This window comes from Centroberyx gerrardi, chromosome 11 (genome assembly GCF_048128805.1).
Source record: "Centroberyx gerrardi isolate f3 chromosome 11, fCenGer3.hap1.cur.20231027, whole genome shotgun sequence".
NCBI lineage: Eukaryota > Metazoa > Chordata > Actinopteri > Beryciformes > Berycidae > Centroberyx > Centroberyx gerrardi.
In genome coordinates, this window is record NC_136007.1 from 27,147,773 (window position 1) to 27,166,803 (window position 19,031).

A 19,031-nucleotide genomic window follows, 5' to 3' on the forward strand; every position below is an offset into this window, starting at 1 on the left:
TCATAGGCTTGCTGTCCTCAGATGAAGAAAGTAATTAAACCTACAAAAAAAAAAGGCCCCAACCGCTTAATCCTCTGGTCTAGGAGCAGAAACAAAGACTGAGCCTGCAATACCCGCCCAGCACACACACACTCACACACGCACGCACGCACACGCCTCTCTCTCTCGCTCTTCCTCCGTCGCTCTTCTTGTCCAAATAAGATACCTAGTGTAACGAGAGTGCTCCTCTGGAGTGGTGGTATAGTTTCCTCCTGGTCTGGGGGAGACCAGTGAATCAATAAGGCTTCCTCTGGCTCCGTCTCCACGCTCCCAGCTCACCAGACCTTGTTAAGACCAACAAGTCAACCAGACTCTGGGCAAACAGTCGGGTATTCTCTAATGGGGGGGATATATACGAGGCTCAGAGGAGGAGGACGGGGGATGAAACAACAGACAGTAAATAGGACAGGAGGAAGGAGAGAGAGAGGAAAGAGAGAGGAAAGCAGGAGGACCGAGTTGAGGAAGGGAAACGGCGGAGTCTGGCTCCCCCCGCTGGCTGTAAATGAATATTACCGCGCATGTTTGCATCACTGGACATTGCTGTCGAGTCGTTTTTTTAAGAGCTGCAAATGTCTTGTTCCTGTTGAAAGAGGCTTCAAACCAAAGTGTACAGGAGGGCGGCGGGACGTGAGAGGGAACAGTAGCAGCAGTAGCAGGGTCGGGACTTCAAACACACACACACACACCGGGCACAGGAGCGTTTTGGAAACCAGGGGCCAGCACCGGCAAAGCTCACTGTAAACAACAAGCTAGTTTTCACAGGTTTCGCCATCGTTCACAGAAAGCCGTCTCTCCCTTGTTGTGTTTCTCTGTGTTCTGCCGCGGTTTGGTTTGGTTTTAGTCACATTGTTGTGCGTCGTCATCTCTGCTCAGTGACGAAAGGCAAGTCCTCCCTTCCGTCATTGTTCTCTCAGCAGTCCAAGGCCAAGCAGATTGAAGAAGCCCTTTTGTGTTTTTTTTTTTTCAGTTCGTTCAGAGGCACAGCTTCGTCGTTCGCCGCCTCGATGGGACTAGAGGTGGAGCCTCGGGGCCACCAAGGCGAACTCGCGCAGGATGTTCCGGGCCACGTCCACTTTGTTCTGGGCGATCATCAGCGCCCGCTTGACGTCCTCGAAGGAGTAGCCCTCGCCCATCAGCTTGGCGATCTTGGCGTCCACGCTCTCGCTGGCCGCGTCCGGGCCGTGGGGCTTCCCCGCCTGGATGTCCGGCGGGATCTTCCTGGGCAGCGGCTTGGGCGGCCTGGCGGGGGCCTGCAGGCAGTCCATCGACACTGGAAAAGAGTATCAAAATACCTTAGGACAGTTTAGCCTGTATTATCAACAGTGTCCCCATCAATGTCTGGGGGGTCAGTTTTCATTATTTTGCTTTCGAATCTACTATGGCTCAGGATAAGAATAATGTTCTTCATGATGTTCTGCAAATAAATGCAGTTTAGTTAAAAGGGTATTTATTGAATGAGTATGAAGATTTCACAATACTGGACTCTGATTGGCCCGACAGCAGCAGCTCCTCTAATTCAAATGAGCTTTCCAGTTCAAATGCTGCGAACTGGCCTGATTGGAAGAATTTTAGTGATTCTTTAGTGAGGGAGCCAATCAGGATCAAGTCCAGTCGTGATGCGTTTACTGGAGTTCATAACAGCCTGTTAAAAAGGACGGATTTTTGAAAATGCAATAACTTAGAACTATAATATGGGATCTTTAAGCCTTTGATGTACTGCTGCATAGAGAATGGATTGCAAGTCCTTACTGATAGAGCAGCTCAAGACTTCATGTTCATGTTCACACACACTGATGAGACCGTCTGAGACCATGAGAGCACACATGAGTTCTCTCTGAGTGGTATTTTCCTTTGAGGGTATCTTTTAGCCAAAAACCCCTTTTGCCCTGGCCTGGATGCAGGGTTCCTGCACAGTCTCAGTTACAAAATTCCACACTTTTTCCAGACCTCAAGTCTTGGATTTGATGATTTTGGTGTTCAGTATGACAAACTCTGCCCTACAACAACACATTACATTACAACAATATTTTCCCATACTTGAACGTTTTTTTTTGTGCAATTTCGAAACGTGTCAAGACCTGGAAATGATCAAATTCTCTTCCATACAGTTCCAGACCTTCCAGACCAGTGTAGGAACCCTGTGCCTGTCTGTGTGTTTGCTCAGTCAGGCATGTGGTGCGCAGGGTGCTGCTCTACCTTGGCTGGCTGGTAAGTGGTCGTACTCCAGGCAGCCTCTGGACAGGCCTTTAACGTTTTCTCCTGCCTGTCTTCTGACCGGAGGCAGCGGAGCAGCGCTGTTCAGCATGTCAAACACCGTGTCTGCAGCGCACACACACACACACACACACACACACACACCAAGTGAGTCAGGAAAAACAAATCGCTGCAGGCTGACAGCTAGTCCGCAACCTCACCCGACAAATGATATGCAGTGCATCACAGTTTCCACAATTATCTGATCATAATAGTATAATATAAGTACAGCAATCTACCGAGAGGAAAAATATTAGATTAGCATAAAACCCCGTAGGAGAAATAGGGGATTTTTTGTCATGTATGATGTGTAACTGACCTGTTATTACAATTACAATACAACACACGTATAAATGCGATACATTCACATATTTGTTTTCCTTGTATTCTTCTCACTTGCATATACTGTATCTTGATATTTTTTATTTTTTTGTCACTAATTTCCCGCTGCATACATATCACATTTTTGTTTTATTATTATTGTTGGATTAGTGTTGTGTTAGTGTTGGATTTATTATTATTATTTATATCGTATTAGTACACTCTACCACTGTTATTTTGCACACCCTGCATACATGCTGTAATCAATATTTTTAAAATAATTTTCAGTCATATGTAATTTACATAATTTGTTTGACTGTGGCAATTGTTGGCTATGTTATCTTATAATACCTCTCATTATTGATATTTGTAGTCTAATTTTCTGGATCCAGGGTTATTATAGTTTTTATTTGTATTTAGTTTTCAAGTTTTATTTCAATTTCAGTTTAGTTTGTTTTCAGTGTGGTTTTGATAATTTTAGTTTAGTTTTTACTGATTTACTGATTTATTTTAGAAATTTTAGTATTTTTGGTGGGAGTGGTATTTTTTAAAAGGTATAATGACAGAAGTTCAAAACAGGTTGTTAATGTTTGCAATGGATATTATAGCATTCAGTAAAACTAACATTATTAATATCATTATCATTATTTTTTTTTTTTTTTACCATAAACAAATAAACAAAAAGGCGAAAACTAAAAACATTTCACCTATATTTTTTATTTTATTTTAGCTAGTTTCACAAATAGACAAGATAGGTCAGTTCAGTTTTAGGTTACGATAATAACCATGGCTGTATCCTATCACTATTTGCTGCTACCACAACCTAATATCCATTAAACTTGATCTAATCTGAACGTGATGTCCTGAGTTGCAGCTCACCGGGGGTTAACAGCAGGTGCTCGTGTCCGGAGGAGGGCCTGTGGGGTCGGGAAATGACGGAGGAAGTGGAGGAGTTGGAGGACGAGGAGGAGGAGAGGTCCGTGAAGCTGTGGCGCACCGGCGGAGGAGGAGGAGGAGGAGGCTGGGACGGGGGGCGGCTGTTGAAGGGGTCTTCTACCGCTACAACACAACGAAAAACGCAGAAAACAAAGACTCAAGACAAAGACCGTGTGCTGGTTTACAGTGTGTGATTATTCCACGAGGAGGAGACAGACACTGGTAGAAAATGTGAGCCATCTGCAGTCTCTGCAGTGGGATTACATGACAGAGAGCAGTTGGCATGCCGGCCTACAGAGAAAAGGCAGGAGAGGACATCACTAACAAGGAGGACTGGAGGAGGAGACTGCAGTTTGTTGGAGGTAAAAATTATTGACCACTGAATTGAATTTATTCTTTTAAATACCCAAGTACATCACACACATTTGTGACTCTATTAGGGTGTGACCTACACACAAAATCAGTAATACTTTACCTCATAAGCACAATTATAAGCACATAATGAGTGATGATTATACTCAGCAGTGCAAAAAATTAAAGGAGGTTGGATGTGGCACCTGTATTATTAATGACATCTATTGTTCTAATGGGTTTATAATCTGCTTGCAATGCATCACAATGAATCATCTTCATGTAAAGTGTTACAAAAAAAGTCAAATATAGCTCGGTTGTGATGTGCAGGACAGAGGAGAAGAGCAGGACATCCTTCCTCACACCTGTCGACACATCGTGCCGTAACACCTCATCACATCTTCCCTTGCTTCCAATGACAACTGAAAGTAACTCCAGTTCCTCTTCGGACGCAGATACTTTGAGAACTGATAGACAGGTGGGGTCAGGACAGCAGAGAGAGAGAGAGAGGGAGGCTGAGAAAGACAAAGAAGGTGGGGTTGGGTGAGGTGGGGGTGGGGGCTGGTTGTTGGGAGAGGTGGGTGGAGGCGGGCGGGCTACCTTGAGGGGGCAGCAGAATGTCGTAGTCGGAGGGCGTCTTGTTGGTGCTGAAGGGGCAGAGGGCGGTATGCGCCAACGCCCTGACCGACTCAAAATGGCCACCTGAGGAACACAAGGAGAGTTCAATGTAAAGTAGCCTGTGGTTTAAAGCACGGTAAAAACCCACTCTAAAAAAAACACCCATCTTAAGGAGTCATTTAGTCTCATATTCATCTTAAAATCTAGTTTTTTTCAATAAACAAGGGTCAACATCTTGAAATGAGGCAGAATAAGGCAGATCACTCCACTAGTATCAAGAAAATGGCACTTGATTCAAGAAAATTCATGTGAAATTATGTGAAATTATCTCATTTTACAACTCAGTACTAGAAAAACAAGATTTTTAGCCTCAATACCAGATAAAATGACATGTTCAGATAGATATTTTTTTACAGTGCAGTCACAGAAATATTTAGGCCATCATATCCCCTCCACACTCCCTCATGGATCAGATGAAGATGTCAGTGAACTCATGCCAGTAGGGCTGTGCTTGAGATATTTATATGTTATGATTTGCATTTTCATCTGTACTGGTTTGGTGACTCACCGTGCTCAAGAGGCTTGGGCTTCCTCTCCTCCAAGGAAGGCTCTGGAGAGCCGTTCTCCAGATGCCTAAAGGAGAAGAAGAAGAAGGAAATCTCAGTGGTTAACAGGCGTCTAATGAAACTGAAATCCACATTATCACCAAAGTGTTTTACAAGCAGAAGGTACAGTTCATGGAGACTCAGGTGCATGACTGCAGTACCTGCTGGGAACAGAGATGCAGATGGGAGCTTGACTCAGGCAGAGGTTGGATGAGGGGATCTGATACTCGTCCTCCACCCTCTCCATCATTCCCCTCTGTCTTTCTACCACGGGGCTGCTGAAAGGGTTCAGGGATCTGGGAGGACAAACATACAAGACTGTCAACCTATAAGAATGTCACTCATACAGTTATCAGGTACATTGAAAGACCAATCACTGATATTTTCACTTTTACACTGGTGGCAAGAACTAGTGGATTCAGTTGGGTGGCGGTAGCCTAAAGGTTACAGAAGCAGGCTTGTGGATGTGTTTATCTACGTGTTACAATGTTATTCTGCTGCAAAGGGTCAAAGTACGCTCAAACCCTCGGCCAGGAGGCCAGCTGAATCACAAGACAAACACCACACTGTAATTCTCATGCCTCTCCTAGTTAATGATAAGACAAGGTAACAGTAAACATGTCGTCCCCTGCGGATGATGCAGGCGCCCCGTGGGCCAATCAGTAACTAAATGCATCTTCCCTCCAAGTTTTATCAAAATTGGACCGGTGGCGTAGCAGTTATGGCGTTTCAAAGTTTGAAATTTTGACCTTTGAGTATAGTGCCCCCATCAGGCCAATTGGTGTAAGTGTTTTTAAAATCCATCACCTCAGATATTAGGTTTGAGTTAAAAATGTTGACATTTAAAGTGATAATTCGACATCTTTGGTGATAAGCGGTCGTTGCTTCGGTGTTTTGCGTTGAATCTAGGCACTGGCCCAACATCCTGGAATAATAAAGACACTCATTGTAGACTGAGGCTTCTTATATTTCTTCCACTTTCTTCTATTTATTCCACACAAACTGCTGTTGTTGCTTCTGTAAACATGAAACGCATCACTTCCTGTGCAGCAGAGGGAAAGAGGAACCTCTTCATAAGTGTTTAGAACAGCAAATGTAAAGGCTTTCATGAACCTGGTATGAATTGAATCAGTATTGTATGGTATCAGTTGGCAATAGAGAGTAGTAAAACTGACATTTATTTTATATTATGTTGGGGATTATTACTTTAATTATAACACCCCCATTAGGTCGATAATTTATTAGGTTAGAAGGATTTGTGTAGCAAGTTTCGTGTCAATCGGACTTATGGTGTAAGAGTTAGGACCTAATAGAAATGTGAGTGTGTGTGTGTGTGTGTGAGAATGTGTGTGTGCACATTACCTACAGTATGTGTGCAGAACGTATGCCTGCGAGTCAGCTGGCTTGCGCAGGGGAAGTGTATCTACATCGCTCTAACACAAGCCGACCATATTTTACAAGACCGAATAGTTTCCTGTAAAAGCAGAGCTTCCCCCTGGCGGCTCAGGCTTCATCAGAAGTGACAGCTCTATCCCCACCCTGCACTACGGCCCGATACAGACAAATACCTAATCTAATTTTGGCTGCAGCTAAAAGGCTATTAGACGTGCAGCCGTCATTTTTCAAAGCCGTTTCCAACCAGGACTTTCCCCTAAGGCCACTAGATCTTGCCGGTGGAAGGCCCATGTGTCCAAAAAACGGCGAGGAAAGAAAGGAGGAGATTGAGGAGGGGAAACTTGAGACCGGACTGGGAGGAAGTATCGAATAGTGGAACAAGACTGTGGCAAAATACTACAGCTGATTCCTTCTAGAACTGAGCAGTGTTGGATTCAATGTCACCGTTCCAATCTCACATCTAAGCATTAGGTTAATGCATGTGTAAGGAAAACATTCTTAACATGCAATGAAATACATTTTAGCTGCAAATAAGATGAAATACTAGATAGTGCGGTCAATTTTGTTCTGTTTCCATTTTGGTCGATGCAGTTCTGCAAGCAAGTAACTTCTCAAAATCTAATGCTGGAAATGAGATATGACCGAGTCTTAAAAAGATTTTTTGCATCCATGTTTCATTGATTAAACAGGCTTCAACAGTCCAGAATTTCAGCATCTTATAATGAGTTACACATACTTTAATATTGATACGTGAGACTCAGAGCTGGCGTGTTTTTGCGTGAAGCCTAGTCAGACGAACCATAAAGTAATTCATTGGAAATTTGCTGGAAAGTGTTAATGGACTACTGCATGGGTGCAGAGGACAGAAACGAAAATTTTCAATCTGAGATCTGATTTCTGAATATTGATAAATGGCAAAAAGATTGTCCGAACTGTTTTCCAGGTGATTTCTGAACACATTCGCTCATGTTTTGCTGGATAAATGAGTGTCATTGTGTGTTTGAGAGTATCGTCTTGTACTTCTGTGTGTGTGTGTGTGTGTGTGTGTGTGTGCGGTACTCACTTGTGGCTACCGGTGAGGGTGGATTGAGGTGGCGAGTGCCGCGAAGGAAGGATGTCATAGTCATCGCTGACTTGCAGGCCATTAGAGAAGGGCTGCACACACACACACACACACACACACACATACAGGGGAGAGAGAGACAGAGAGAGACAGAGAGAGAGAGATAGAAGACGAGAGAAATAGGTGAGAAGGTCAAAGTCAGTTTCACTTCCAATTGCATTCGACAAATTGAAAAAAACAACAACACTAATGCATCCAATATCTGTGTTGTGTTCCCTGATGATTCCCATCTATCAGGAAGGCAGCGAAGCCCGTGTGAGTGAGCATGCATTCCTAAAGAGGCTCGGATCACTTTACAGGGTATCAAACGCAGCCGGGACAGCGAACCACAGGCAGACAACTCTCCGTTTGACTGTATCACTGCTGCGTCGAGCATATTTATTTCTCTTTCCTTTCATTCGGTTCTATTCTGAGCACTCTAGAAGTCGCATTAACATGTTGTACCTTTACATCTACAGCACAGTAGAGTATTTACATCATATTTTAGTCATTTAGCTGATGCTCTTATCCGGTGGAACTTACAAGGAGGCAGCTTAGGGGTTCAAAGATGCACAAACTGCACAGAATTAGCTGTAAACTGCGACCTTTCAATTATGGGACGGTCTCTCTAACCACTAGGCCACCCTGCAGCCCGGAAGATACTGACTTATCAGTAATAACAAAGACTCCCTGATAATGTGCTACCAAAAACAAGCGCACGCATGCAGCATTATTTTTGGCAGGTAAAAGCGGCCCCGAGAGGGATTGCCGCAGAGTGTGATAGGCAGACATTTTCTGTGACTGAGATTAGCATTAATCCCATGCCAAAAATAATCCCTATTCACAGGGCAGACACAGGCGCTGGATCTGCTGCCAGATTAGCCAGCATGCAGCAAATCTGGGTGAGGTCAAATTTCAGCTGCCTGTGTGGAGTTGCTCTCCAGATCTGGGTAGAGAGAGACATTTCTGCTTTCCCAACTGTGTTTCAGGTGACACAGTTACTGTAGGAGGCACATTTTAGCTCAAAACACGGGCTCTGCAGACATCATGGAAAACGACACTGCATAATATATAGTAATAGTAAAAATGAATTCACTTGTTGAAGCAAAATCGTTGGGAAATGTATCCCATATGTAAAGCATCCCTTAGTAAGGATGGGACGATATATCAAAATTCAATATATTGCGATACAAAAATGTGAGAATGCGTATCGTGGGGCAGAAAAATGAATCATGATATTAGTTACATTTTATTCTGCTGTAGTAATCACAAATGAGATGATTTGACCATCACAATTTCACAAGCACTCCATCCAAATTATATTAATTGTGCTTTGTAATGACATTTTAAAATTGTTGTTTACATTCTAGCGAGCGAATGCCATCGCTAGAAAGATCTGTGGCTTAGAAAGAAACATAATTCTGCACAGTCAGACTTTGTTGTCATTCAACTTTTATTTACTACATCGTATCATGAAGCCCATATCGCGTATCGAATCGTATCGTGAGATAAGCACATCGTCCCATCCCTATCTTTTAGGTATCCTTTTTGGTAAGAGCGGCTCCACCTTGTCTTTGAAGTGAATGCTGCTCCATAAGGAAGACAATGGCGAATATGCAAATGCGCACCATAGCTTAATGGATATTAGCAAAAGTGACAACGCTCTCCACTGGCAACTCGAGGCTTTTCCTTATCTGAATATATAATCAAAGAGATTCCCTGGAGAGAAACAGTGTGTTTGGCTGTGTATGTGTGTGTGTGAGTGTGTGTGAGTGTGCACGCTAGGCTTTTAAATGATAAAGTAGAGCGAGTGCACAAAATATGCAGACACTCAGCGTTATCCTCCGTTCAGCACATGTAAAATTGGGGCCGTCCCTGAAGGGTTTGTTTGGCTGAATTTGAATGGTGCGGTCAAACCAAACATCGAGTTGTAAGTCACATCAGTTATGGGGGATTTCTTTATGCAGCAAAGATTATCATTCTAATATGCTGTGCGATAGACTTCAACAAAATAATGAGCATTTAAGTATCTATTTACTCATTAGGAGGATGGCGGAGCAGCATATTCGATTAGGCCTGAGCCTGCAGCATGCTTGATCGACAACACGACTGTCAGACGAGGCTTTTATTCTTCCTTTTTATTTCATCTCTCTGACAGTCTGACTTGTAAACCATATGCACGAGTGATTAAATCAGCCTTCACTTGGGGAATAAAAATCGCCCCATTGAATGTCTATGAGCGAGAAAGAATAAAAACATGCATATATCTGCCATACTGTCTCTGCTCTCGCATAAATAGAGCATATCTCACTCTGTTTTAGGACTATGGCCAGAAGATTATAATACCCATGACCAGAAGCTCATAAAGAATTTGACAAAGCATAAATAAGCATGATGAAGCATCAGTGATTGCATCCAAGGCACACTGGCCTATAGGGCCTTGCACTGCAGTGGGGAGTGCAGTTTTGTTTAACCTTTATTTATCCAGGAAAAGTTGGCAGTTTTTTAACCTTTATTTATCCAGGGAAGGTTTGCTGAGCGTGCATGCCCTTTTTCAGCAACACCCTCATACAGCTACACTTCCTCATACCTGGGAGCTGCCTAGTACAACTATTGTCTGCAACTACTGGCCACTGAGACGCTATAATGGTGCAATTGGGGCTTCAGTGCCTTGAGTTTATTTACTGTATTTTCTGCACTATTTTATTAGCCTTTTTTGTAAAGTTGCACTTGAGGTTCATAGTCGTTTATAAAACATTTATAAATGGCCTTTCTTGTAGCCATGCTTTGTGAAACCTTGCATTAAGATTCTTATCGTGACCTTTCAAGTGTTAAAACACTTTTGACCGTCGTCAGAAGTTTCAAAAGCGGCGGCCGGAACTTGAGATTCCTTGGAGGGATAGAAAAGGCTTCAGGTCACTGGTACACTAGAATTAAATGTCTCCAATTCAATTCATAGCACATTACAGACACTCTCTGCATCTATGAAGAGGAAAGTTCCAAGAGGAAATATGGGCAACAAGCTGAATCCCACATGATGGGAAAAACAAGAATATCCGAGTGGAAAATCTGTGGAAGTTGAGAGAAATGCTGCATTCCTCACACCACTGTCCAATGCTGAAAAACACATTCAAGCTGAAACCACAGACTAATCTATTTTTCCATTGGCTATAAGGCATCTAAATCTGTCTAAAAGACCATTCCAAAATAAACATAGGTAGGAAACTTGAAGCCTCTCTGAAAAGACTGATAAGAGATGTGAACTACAGTACTGGACTTGCTTTGTGTTGTTTGTATGCAATTACCGTTGCTTGCCAAAAGGAGTAATTCAAGATTGTTTCCAATCCTGTCGTCTGTGTTTGCTCTGTTCACGTCCAGAGAGATTGCTACAATGTGTAAAAAAAATGCATTGCCTTACATATGGAAATGTGCTACTATTAAAAAGTGAAACTTCTGCAAAATGGGCTCGTACACCTTGACTTGGCCTGCTTCTGATGGTAGATGCGACCATCAGGGCAATGGTTTCTGTTGAGTAGGGTGGAAAATGTATCAATTCGCCTATATTTAAGTAAAGTGGCCATACACTGAACAATGTTAACACGAGTTCCACTTTGAAAGAAATTGGATTTCTGAAGAAAGTATATAGCTGTAGCATATAAAAGAGAAATATTTTTTTCTCTCATTTAAATAAGATAGATTATACTGTGCAATGCAAAATTATTAGTTCAGTGGGAATGGAGCAAAATTGCCCATACAAATCCCTCCATCTTTTGTGTTATGCATTCATTGCTCTGGTGTTTCTGCACTGCACTTCCCACAGATCACCTGTCAATCAAACAGTGTGTCCAGTACTGTGACTTTGTCTTTTTCCTTGGATTTTCTGTTGATGAGGTTTGAGTTTCTGTAGGTGGCGCTCTTTTCTTTGTCTGTTCAGCCATGGTGGCTATCACTGTTCATGCTAACTACCCAGTTCTTCTTCTATTTATTCCCAAAAAAAACAAAAAAAAAAACATAAAGCACATCACTTCCTGTGCGCCACAGGCTTTTTCCCAGGAAAGAGCTACCAGACACCGGGTGTTTAGAACAGAAAATGTAAAAGCTTTCATGAACTGGATATAGATTGAATCACTATTGTGTTATATCACTCAGCGATGGAGAGTAGCAAAACGGACATTTACTTATATGAAAATGTTGTGAATTATTACTTTAAATGTGTAAAATCTGAATCATACCTTGGAGCTGTCCGAGTTGCCTGTGCCCTCCAGTCTGTGATGCAACCTCCCAAAACCCCCAGACGGACAACTGAGGGGTCTCCCGTTCAGGTGAGAAGGGCCGGTGGGTCCCAGCTGGGACGGGTGCTCGGCCCCAGTCCTGTGGGCGTCAAGTGCCAAGTGGCTGTCTTTGGGACACCGTGTTTCGGGGGGCATCTGGGAGTCCGACGGCACGCTGGTAGAGGACGAGATGGAGGAGGACGAGGAAGAGGAGTTGGGGAGCCAGGAGTGGCGTGTCTCTGGGGGAATCGGGGGAGGACGTTCGGGGGGAGGCGGTGGGGGCGGGTCCCTCTGGGGGGGTGGAGGGGCTGGGAGGGGCTTGTCCTGCTTCCTGGACATGCCCGGTGAAGACTGGGGGTGGAAGGGAAAAGGACAAATAAGAAATCTAGATTATGATTACAGGAATCCGTAACACTGCCTGAGGAAACTTAACCTAAATAATTCTGTATCATCATTTAACACATTTTTATAGACTTATGACTCATTCAGTAAAATGCAAACACTCCTCACTACAGTCCATGTGCTGAGGGAGTCTGCTACGACTGACCTTCGGGGAGCCGGTGGGGCTGGCGGACGGGGAGCGGATGGCGCCCTTCTGGATGAGGTCGAGTCGCGGCGGGACGGGGGGAAGGCTGAGGTGCTGGACGCAGAGGCCGGGGTCTCCTCCGTGGGCTTTCCTGCGCTGGCTGACTGGGGACGAGCTGGGAGACACCATGGGCGAGTTCTGGCGCTCGGCACAGTGCTGAGGGAAGGGAAAAGCACGATGTCTCTTAAAGGGGCATTAAAGTAATCTATGACCTCAATCAACCCTCCCCTCCCCTTGAGCTACGGTGGCCTGAAATTGACACAAACAATAAAGTCACATTTTCAATACAGAGACCAGTAAGCCAGCTAATTAGAGCAGAGCTCCAACAGAAACGTCTAGTATAGAGGTAATATATCATGCACAATACTGGAATAATATTACCACTTTGTCATTTCCCTTTCTGGCTTGTTATTCATTATTGATCAACAACCCTATCCACACCCTGCAGATATATTATGGTCATTTTGTACTATTTGACAGAAATAATTGTACTTATTCCCTTTATGATAGAAACAAGTACAGATTCCACACACTCCCATGGTGCGTTCATGGCAATGACGTACAGACCTGATTATCAGTTTATTTGAATGTGATCTCAGCTGTCTGGCTCCCTAGTTAATCAGCTGTATATGCTGTCTTGTGATCATCAAAACATTTAGCTACACATATTGCCATAACAACTGTATGGCAGCAGTCCATGCAAACTAACAGATGAAGAACCCAGAAGTATGTTCTCCTGTCCTGTGATGTCACGTGAATTCATTTGCATATGAGAAGAAGATTATGAGATTTGTGTGAAAAATCACAGCTAAGATATGAAGATTATAGTTATAGTTGCACTTCAATTTTCACAATACGTCCTTTACTTCTTTTTGTTAATTAGATACTGATCAATAAAGACATGATCTCTAGAAAATGACGAAATTTGATAGCGCACAGGTATAGAGGAGAAATGCCTCTTCTTGACGTGACTTTGTTTCTTGAGGAACACAACCCCATGGTAAATAAGATATAGGATATAGGTATAGGTATCATCTTGTCCTGCATGCCTATAGATCTCTCCTCTCCAACCCTTTGAAGTGACACAAAGAGAGAAATGTTTTGACATTTTGGGTGAGGAAATTTTCAAAGAGTCAAAAAGCACAGCATTATTGATTTAAACTATGTAGTCTGCATAAAAAGACTACATCTGTGAAAAAGAAGTGGAAGGCGTTTTCAGTCCACATCTCCTGCAGCTAAACCGTCATCTTGTAATGCTTTGAAATGACATTTTCAATAAATACTTCTTAAATCAAGAAGTTGAATGACAATAGGGCTGAAAGGTTTAGAGCAACAGCCTGTAACAGCTTGCCATTTCCTCTGATAAGAACGGCTTCCTGAGAGCTCCTCATAAGCTGGAAGTGGCTAAGAAGAAGTTCTTTAAAGTCATTTTTAATGAAACTGGATCATGCAGGGACCATTGCTGGAAAATAACAACGTAAGAAGGACAGAATAACTGATTTACGATTTTGGGTGAAGGATATGGGTGGTATACATGGTGGCAAAATAAATAATAGTTATTGGGGCATTTAACAGTGCTGGTCCATGTAGCATGAGCTCTAGTCTACAAATATGGCAAATTGCAAAGCAGTGCTGATGGAAATTAGTCTTTTCTTTAATTTTATTAAAGTTATTAAAGTGCACTGTGCAGCATGATGATGTTTCAGATCTCAAAGGTGGCCTAGTGGTAACCTCATACCCCATCAATGGTCTATCTACCATCAATAATCCTAACTCCAACTCCAAACATAAGCATCCAAAGCAAATTGGATTTCAAAGGCGCCTTTTACACAATAAAAAATACCCATTATAGGTCCCATATTCTCCACTTTCCAGTGTTTTATTTTCTGTCTTGAGGTCCATTCAAAGCTGTGTGTGTGGTGTCATGTACCAAAAACACTCTCAATCCATTTTTACACGTTCATTTTCCAGCATCTCTCTGAGCCTTACCAAGAACAGGCTGTTTCTGTTGCTGTCTTTAAGGCTCATTAATATTAACGACCCCTCTGTTCTGATTGGCTAACCATTTCAAGAATGAAACGTGAGACACCGCGGCCCGGCAGCTACAGGTAGGGAAAACTCTCCAGTAAATAAACAATGACAACCGCTCAACCGCTTTGAAAAAAATACTTTGTTAGTCTATTATTTCTTACAAAAATGATAATGAGCAAACCTTTGTGACGCCACAAAGTTACAGAAGTGCGTTTTGAAACTTTCACGATATTTAGATAGCACATCCAACTCCTTTATAATCAAAGAGGCAAGGGAAATCCTGTTTTACACCATATAGGACCTTTAATGCATCTAACTACCAGCCGCCGCTATAGGGAGTTACCTTCCTGATGTTAGCCAGGCCATTCATGACCAGGCAGTCCTCTCTGTCTTCGTCCTCGTCCAGCTCCAGCATGGGGCAGCTGAGCTGGTCCAGGAAGAAGCACTTGGCGCCCTCATTTCGTGGGTCAAAGGGGTCCACGATGATGGGCTCCGTGCCTTTGATCTCGCAACGACAGAACGGACAACCCTGGCCGTCCGACTCCTGGAACAGATGAGGAAAAGAGCTTGCATGAAATCTCCTATTTCATGCACATACACACACACACATGCACAGACACAGATGGGGCGCCAGTGACATTTATAACCCATAGACATTTCTAAACGTAATGATCTGGTGAACATGGTTTCGTTGCTGCAACGTTTTAGGAGCATGAGGAATCACTTTGACCGTAGAGTTTGAACTGGAGCAGGATGGCCTGTTGCTGCAGACAGCTGGGATACACATGGTTTCATTCAGGCCAACTCAACTCTATGCACTTCTCTACTACCTTATACCCCCCCCCCCCCCCCCCCCCCGTCCCATTCATGAAAGGACTCTGGCAAAGTCAATTGGACACATGCATGCATAGATACTCTCCAGGGGAAGCTGTTTTGTAACTTTACAACGTTCAATGGGCCCGTGTACATATTCCACATGGCAGCCCCTGTCAAGTGGGGGTCATAAATAAGAGAATAAAAGGGGTTTTGGTTTTCAGTCCATCTCCCTCCGTTGACTTGGGGGCTACAATCAAAGGCAGACAATATTTACAGAGAACAAAGCTGCAATTGTGGCCGCCATATGGTTGGGGACTTGGCGCGGGCCGCACCAAAGGCATGTTTGAAACCTAATCCTAATTGGAGTGGGTGGAGAAGGGAAGGAGTAGGAGGTTAAAAGGAAGGAGGTGGAGAAGGGTTGGTTGGAGGGGGGTGAGGAGATGGTGCGGCGGTCATGGACGCTGCGGAAACCCTAACGTTCAGCGGAAGGCGTGACTGAGCTGACGAACTAACACTAAAGACTCCCGAACTTTTGTCATGTCAAAGGAGAGAAAACCTTTGCTTCACTTCCACTTCGGAAACTCTCGGGATGGGCAGCTGGCACTTGAGTTCACTGACCGACAGTTAATATAATCAATGTTGCCAAGCTTTGTAAGAACATACAAACATTGGGAGGTTCACAGCTGAGCATTTTTTCCCCTCAGAAATACTGTTTTCTGTCTGCCTCACCCTTCACCCTGGACGGTGTTGACTTTCTAGAATGACGGTAGCTTATGGAAAGAGCTAGATACTAAGTGCCAACACTGTTGATACAGTCATCAACATGCTGCGTGAACCTCAGGTATACTTCCATCTTACTGTACTTATCGCTACGATCTTAGAAAAACAAGACGCAGAGAAGCCACCGTGAACCTTTACGAGACCTACCTGATTTGACTCAGAGTAAAACCCCTATGTAGAACAAGGGAACCCTCTCATGTGCCCCCATACTCTCTGCTGAGATCAAATACGGCCATTACAGAGAACAGGATGTGGAATTACACAGATCACAAGCCAGCTGTTTTCCTTTCTGTGAGCGAGGAGTGCATGTCTGATCTACCCCATGGCTGACTAATATACAGAGAGAGAGAGAGGAAAATAAGGGAACCACCGCTGATTCAAGTGAACTTGAACAAACCAGCGCCGGGTTAGTCACTGTCACAGGGTAGGAGGGTTCCCTCTCTCTCTGACTCACACATTAACGAGTACAGAGGAAAATACTTTGTTGCTGAAACACACACACACACACACACACACACACACACACACACCCCGCATACGTCACTGACTCACTAACTCCACTAGGTTGTGGAGGAGGTGGGGTCACGTCGTCTTGTCATAACAGGAAGTATGACAAACAAACACTGCTAATGTGGCTGCTGCCTCCGACTCCTGCACTCATACACTGTTTACAAAGTGGGGGACCAGGGCCTGGAAAGAGTGCACTCATTAGCTAAACCTACAGCTCTGTTCAGAGTAAAGCCACCCAAGAAAACGGATTCCAAGTTTGTAGCCATGAAATTGAGCCTCTTGAGAACCAAGCGGATTTGTGTGCTCCTCAAAGCTGCTCAAATGCTTTAAATCAGGGGTTCTCGAGTCTTTTCATGTCAAGGACCCCCAAATGTATATGCTTCAGACCCCCATTTGATAAAGGTTTTGCAGTCCCTCTATGATTTCTGAGCATTTCTGTGCCCAAAAAAAAAGTTTGATGTGGTTTTTTTTTCAGTAAAATTGCAGAAAGTGGTAAAATTGGAGACATGCTTGTGATAAAGGGCTACATAAACTTGACTTGATTTATGTTTAAGGTAGACTTTGTGTTCTTCTGACTAATAATAGGCAAACCAAAGGCTCATGATAAATGGAAACTGTTATAGTGCAGGTTAAATGAAAAAACAATTTCTTAAACTCGCACATGAAACTACAACTCATTGTTGTCTGAATCATCTTCCATCTCCTCCCTCTCAAAAGCTCCACTGCAGAGTCGGTTGTAGTGCAATAGTTTTTGATGTATGGTTTGCTTGGACCATTTTATATGAAAAAGTCAAAATTATACAAATACACTGTGCATTTGACGATTTCATGCAGAAAAACTGTCGGCCTCTACTGAGATAATAGGAGAGAGAGTGAAACCTCTGATCTGAAAAGTCATCATCTTTATACAAGTGTTAACTGAATGAATGCAACAGTATCAGTGAAATTATCTAGCTAAGTTATACCTCATTTTGCTCAGGACCATCTGGAACCCCTTCAAGGACGCCTGGGGGTCCCCGGACACCAGTTACAGAACCGCTGCTTTAAGTTCCAATGAAGATTGAACTCAGTGTCATTTGGTTTCCCGTCTCTATCCACTCTTACTCATCTTGCAGCATATTTCATCTTATCACGACTGTTTGTTCACGCGACACACAACATTTTATTTTACTAGTTTCATTTCTTTCATGGCTAGTCTTAGCTTTAGCTAGTTTTAGTCAGTGGTTCTCAAAGTGGGGTCCAGGATCCCCAGGGGTCCCTGATGGGTTGCCAGGGGGTCCTCAGCAAAATGAGGAATAGTTTAATTTCAGTATAATTTAATTCACTAGAAATTAACCCAATTAGAAAATGTATACGAATGACTATTGTAGCCATAGGTTTCACTTGCACCACTATTATCTCCCCACATACAGTGTAGCCAGTTAGACGATTCAATACTAAACCAGCAACAATCTTCCCATATGGTGGTTCCTGGGGACAAAATCTCATCAAATGGGGATTGTGTGTCTATCTGGGAGTCTGTGACATGACAATGTTTGAGAGTTAGTAACAAATTTTGTTTGGGCTAACTCAAAATAACCTTGATACAGACCTATGATTGCGAGACATGTTTCTGGGCCGGCTTCCAGGCCTGCAGACTGAATGTGCGTGTCCCTGCCAGAGATCAATACGCTGTCAGTGGGGTCAGTGCAGAACGCCTCTATCTCTAGAGAGCCATCGCTGTGTGATTGCAACACAGATGTCCCACCCAGAGGAGGAAAGGAGAGCAGGGAGGGATGAAAGGAAGAGATGGAGAGGGAGGAGAGAGGAGGGAGTCTCTGGACCTGATGCTAATGATTCATTAGGGAGGGTAATTACAAACATACTTCGCTGGCGCAGCTTCTGACACACAAACACAATATGAACACACAAGCGCAGGTTGATGTACTGTATACACACATAAGGACACACGCACACAGCAGGATGCAGAAACACACACACACACACACACAGAAACACTGAAATACATGCACACACTCTCAGTTTTCACTTCCGCTACTGACTGATATGTGGAAATTTGATTAGGACAGATGCAAGGACACGGGGAGGAAGAGGAGGAGGGAGGTTTTCAACCAGCGTCTATCGCACTGGAGGCTGAAAGCTGCTTCTATTATTCAATAGTCCTTTCCCGCTTATATGCAGATGCTTGTTAATCTTCAAACCGCACTCGTTCTCACACGAAAATCTAAAAATAATGTTACTAGCGGTGCAGGAAAAAGTCGACTTTGAAAATGTTAAGTTTTTCCATGTGAGGTTTTGGGGTTTTTTCTGCTCGACCGGACAGAATATTGCAAGAAAGATGGGAGGAAAGGGATTGTAGAACATATATAGATCACGATTCTGGCTTAAACCCACAACGCATGGCTTACGGCCCGAGT

The 19,031-nt window shown here is 43.5% G+C and overlaps 1 protein-coding gene across 3 annotated transcripts in view; it reads right to left on the reverse strand.

The window, feature by feature from the left end:
- Positions 1-1,049: 1,049 nt before the first annotated feature.
- Positions 1,050-19,031, reverse strand: part of cblb (Cbl proto-oncogene B, E3 ubiquitin protein ligase) — a 53,565-nt gene continuing 35,583 nt past the window's right edge. For 2 of the 3 annotated variants that reach the window (XM_071924852.2, XM_071924853.2), the window contains exons 10-19: positions 14,852-15,052; positions 12,439-12,633; positions 11,853-12,242; positions 7,582-7,673; positions 5,285-5,419; positions 5,087-5,151; positions 4,501-4,602; positions 3,493-3,672; positions 2,236-2,358; positions 1,050-1,309 (exon numbers count right to left, since the gene is read on the reverse strand). In XM_071924852.2, coding sequence (XP_071780953.2) covers positions 1,050-1,309; positions 2,236-2,358; positions 3,493-3,672; positions 4,501-4,602; positions 5,087-5,151; positions 5,285-5,419; positions 7,582-7,673; positions 11,853-12,242; positions 12,439-12,633; positions 14,852-15,052 — 1,743 coding nt within the window. The remainder of the gene's footprint in view (positions 1,310-2,235; positions 2,359-3,492; positions 3,673-4,500; positions 4,603-5,086; positions 5,152-5,284; positions 5,420-7,581; positions 7,674-11,852; positions 12,243-12,438; positions 12,634-14,851; positions 15,053-19,031) is intronic. The other variant, XM_078286577.1, reaches the window with a different exon arrangement.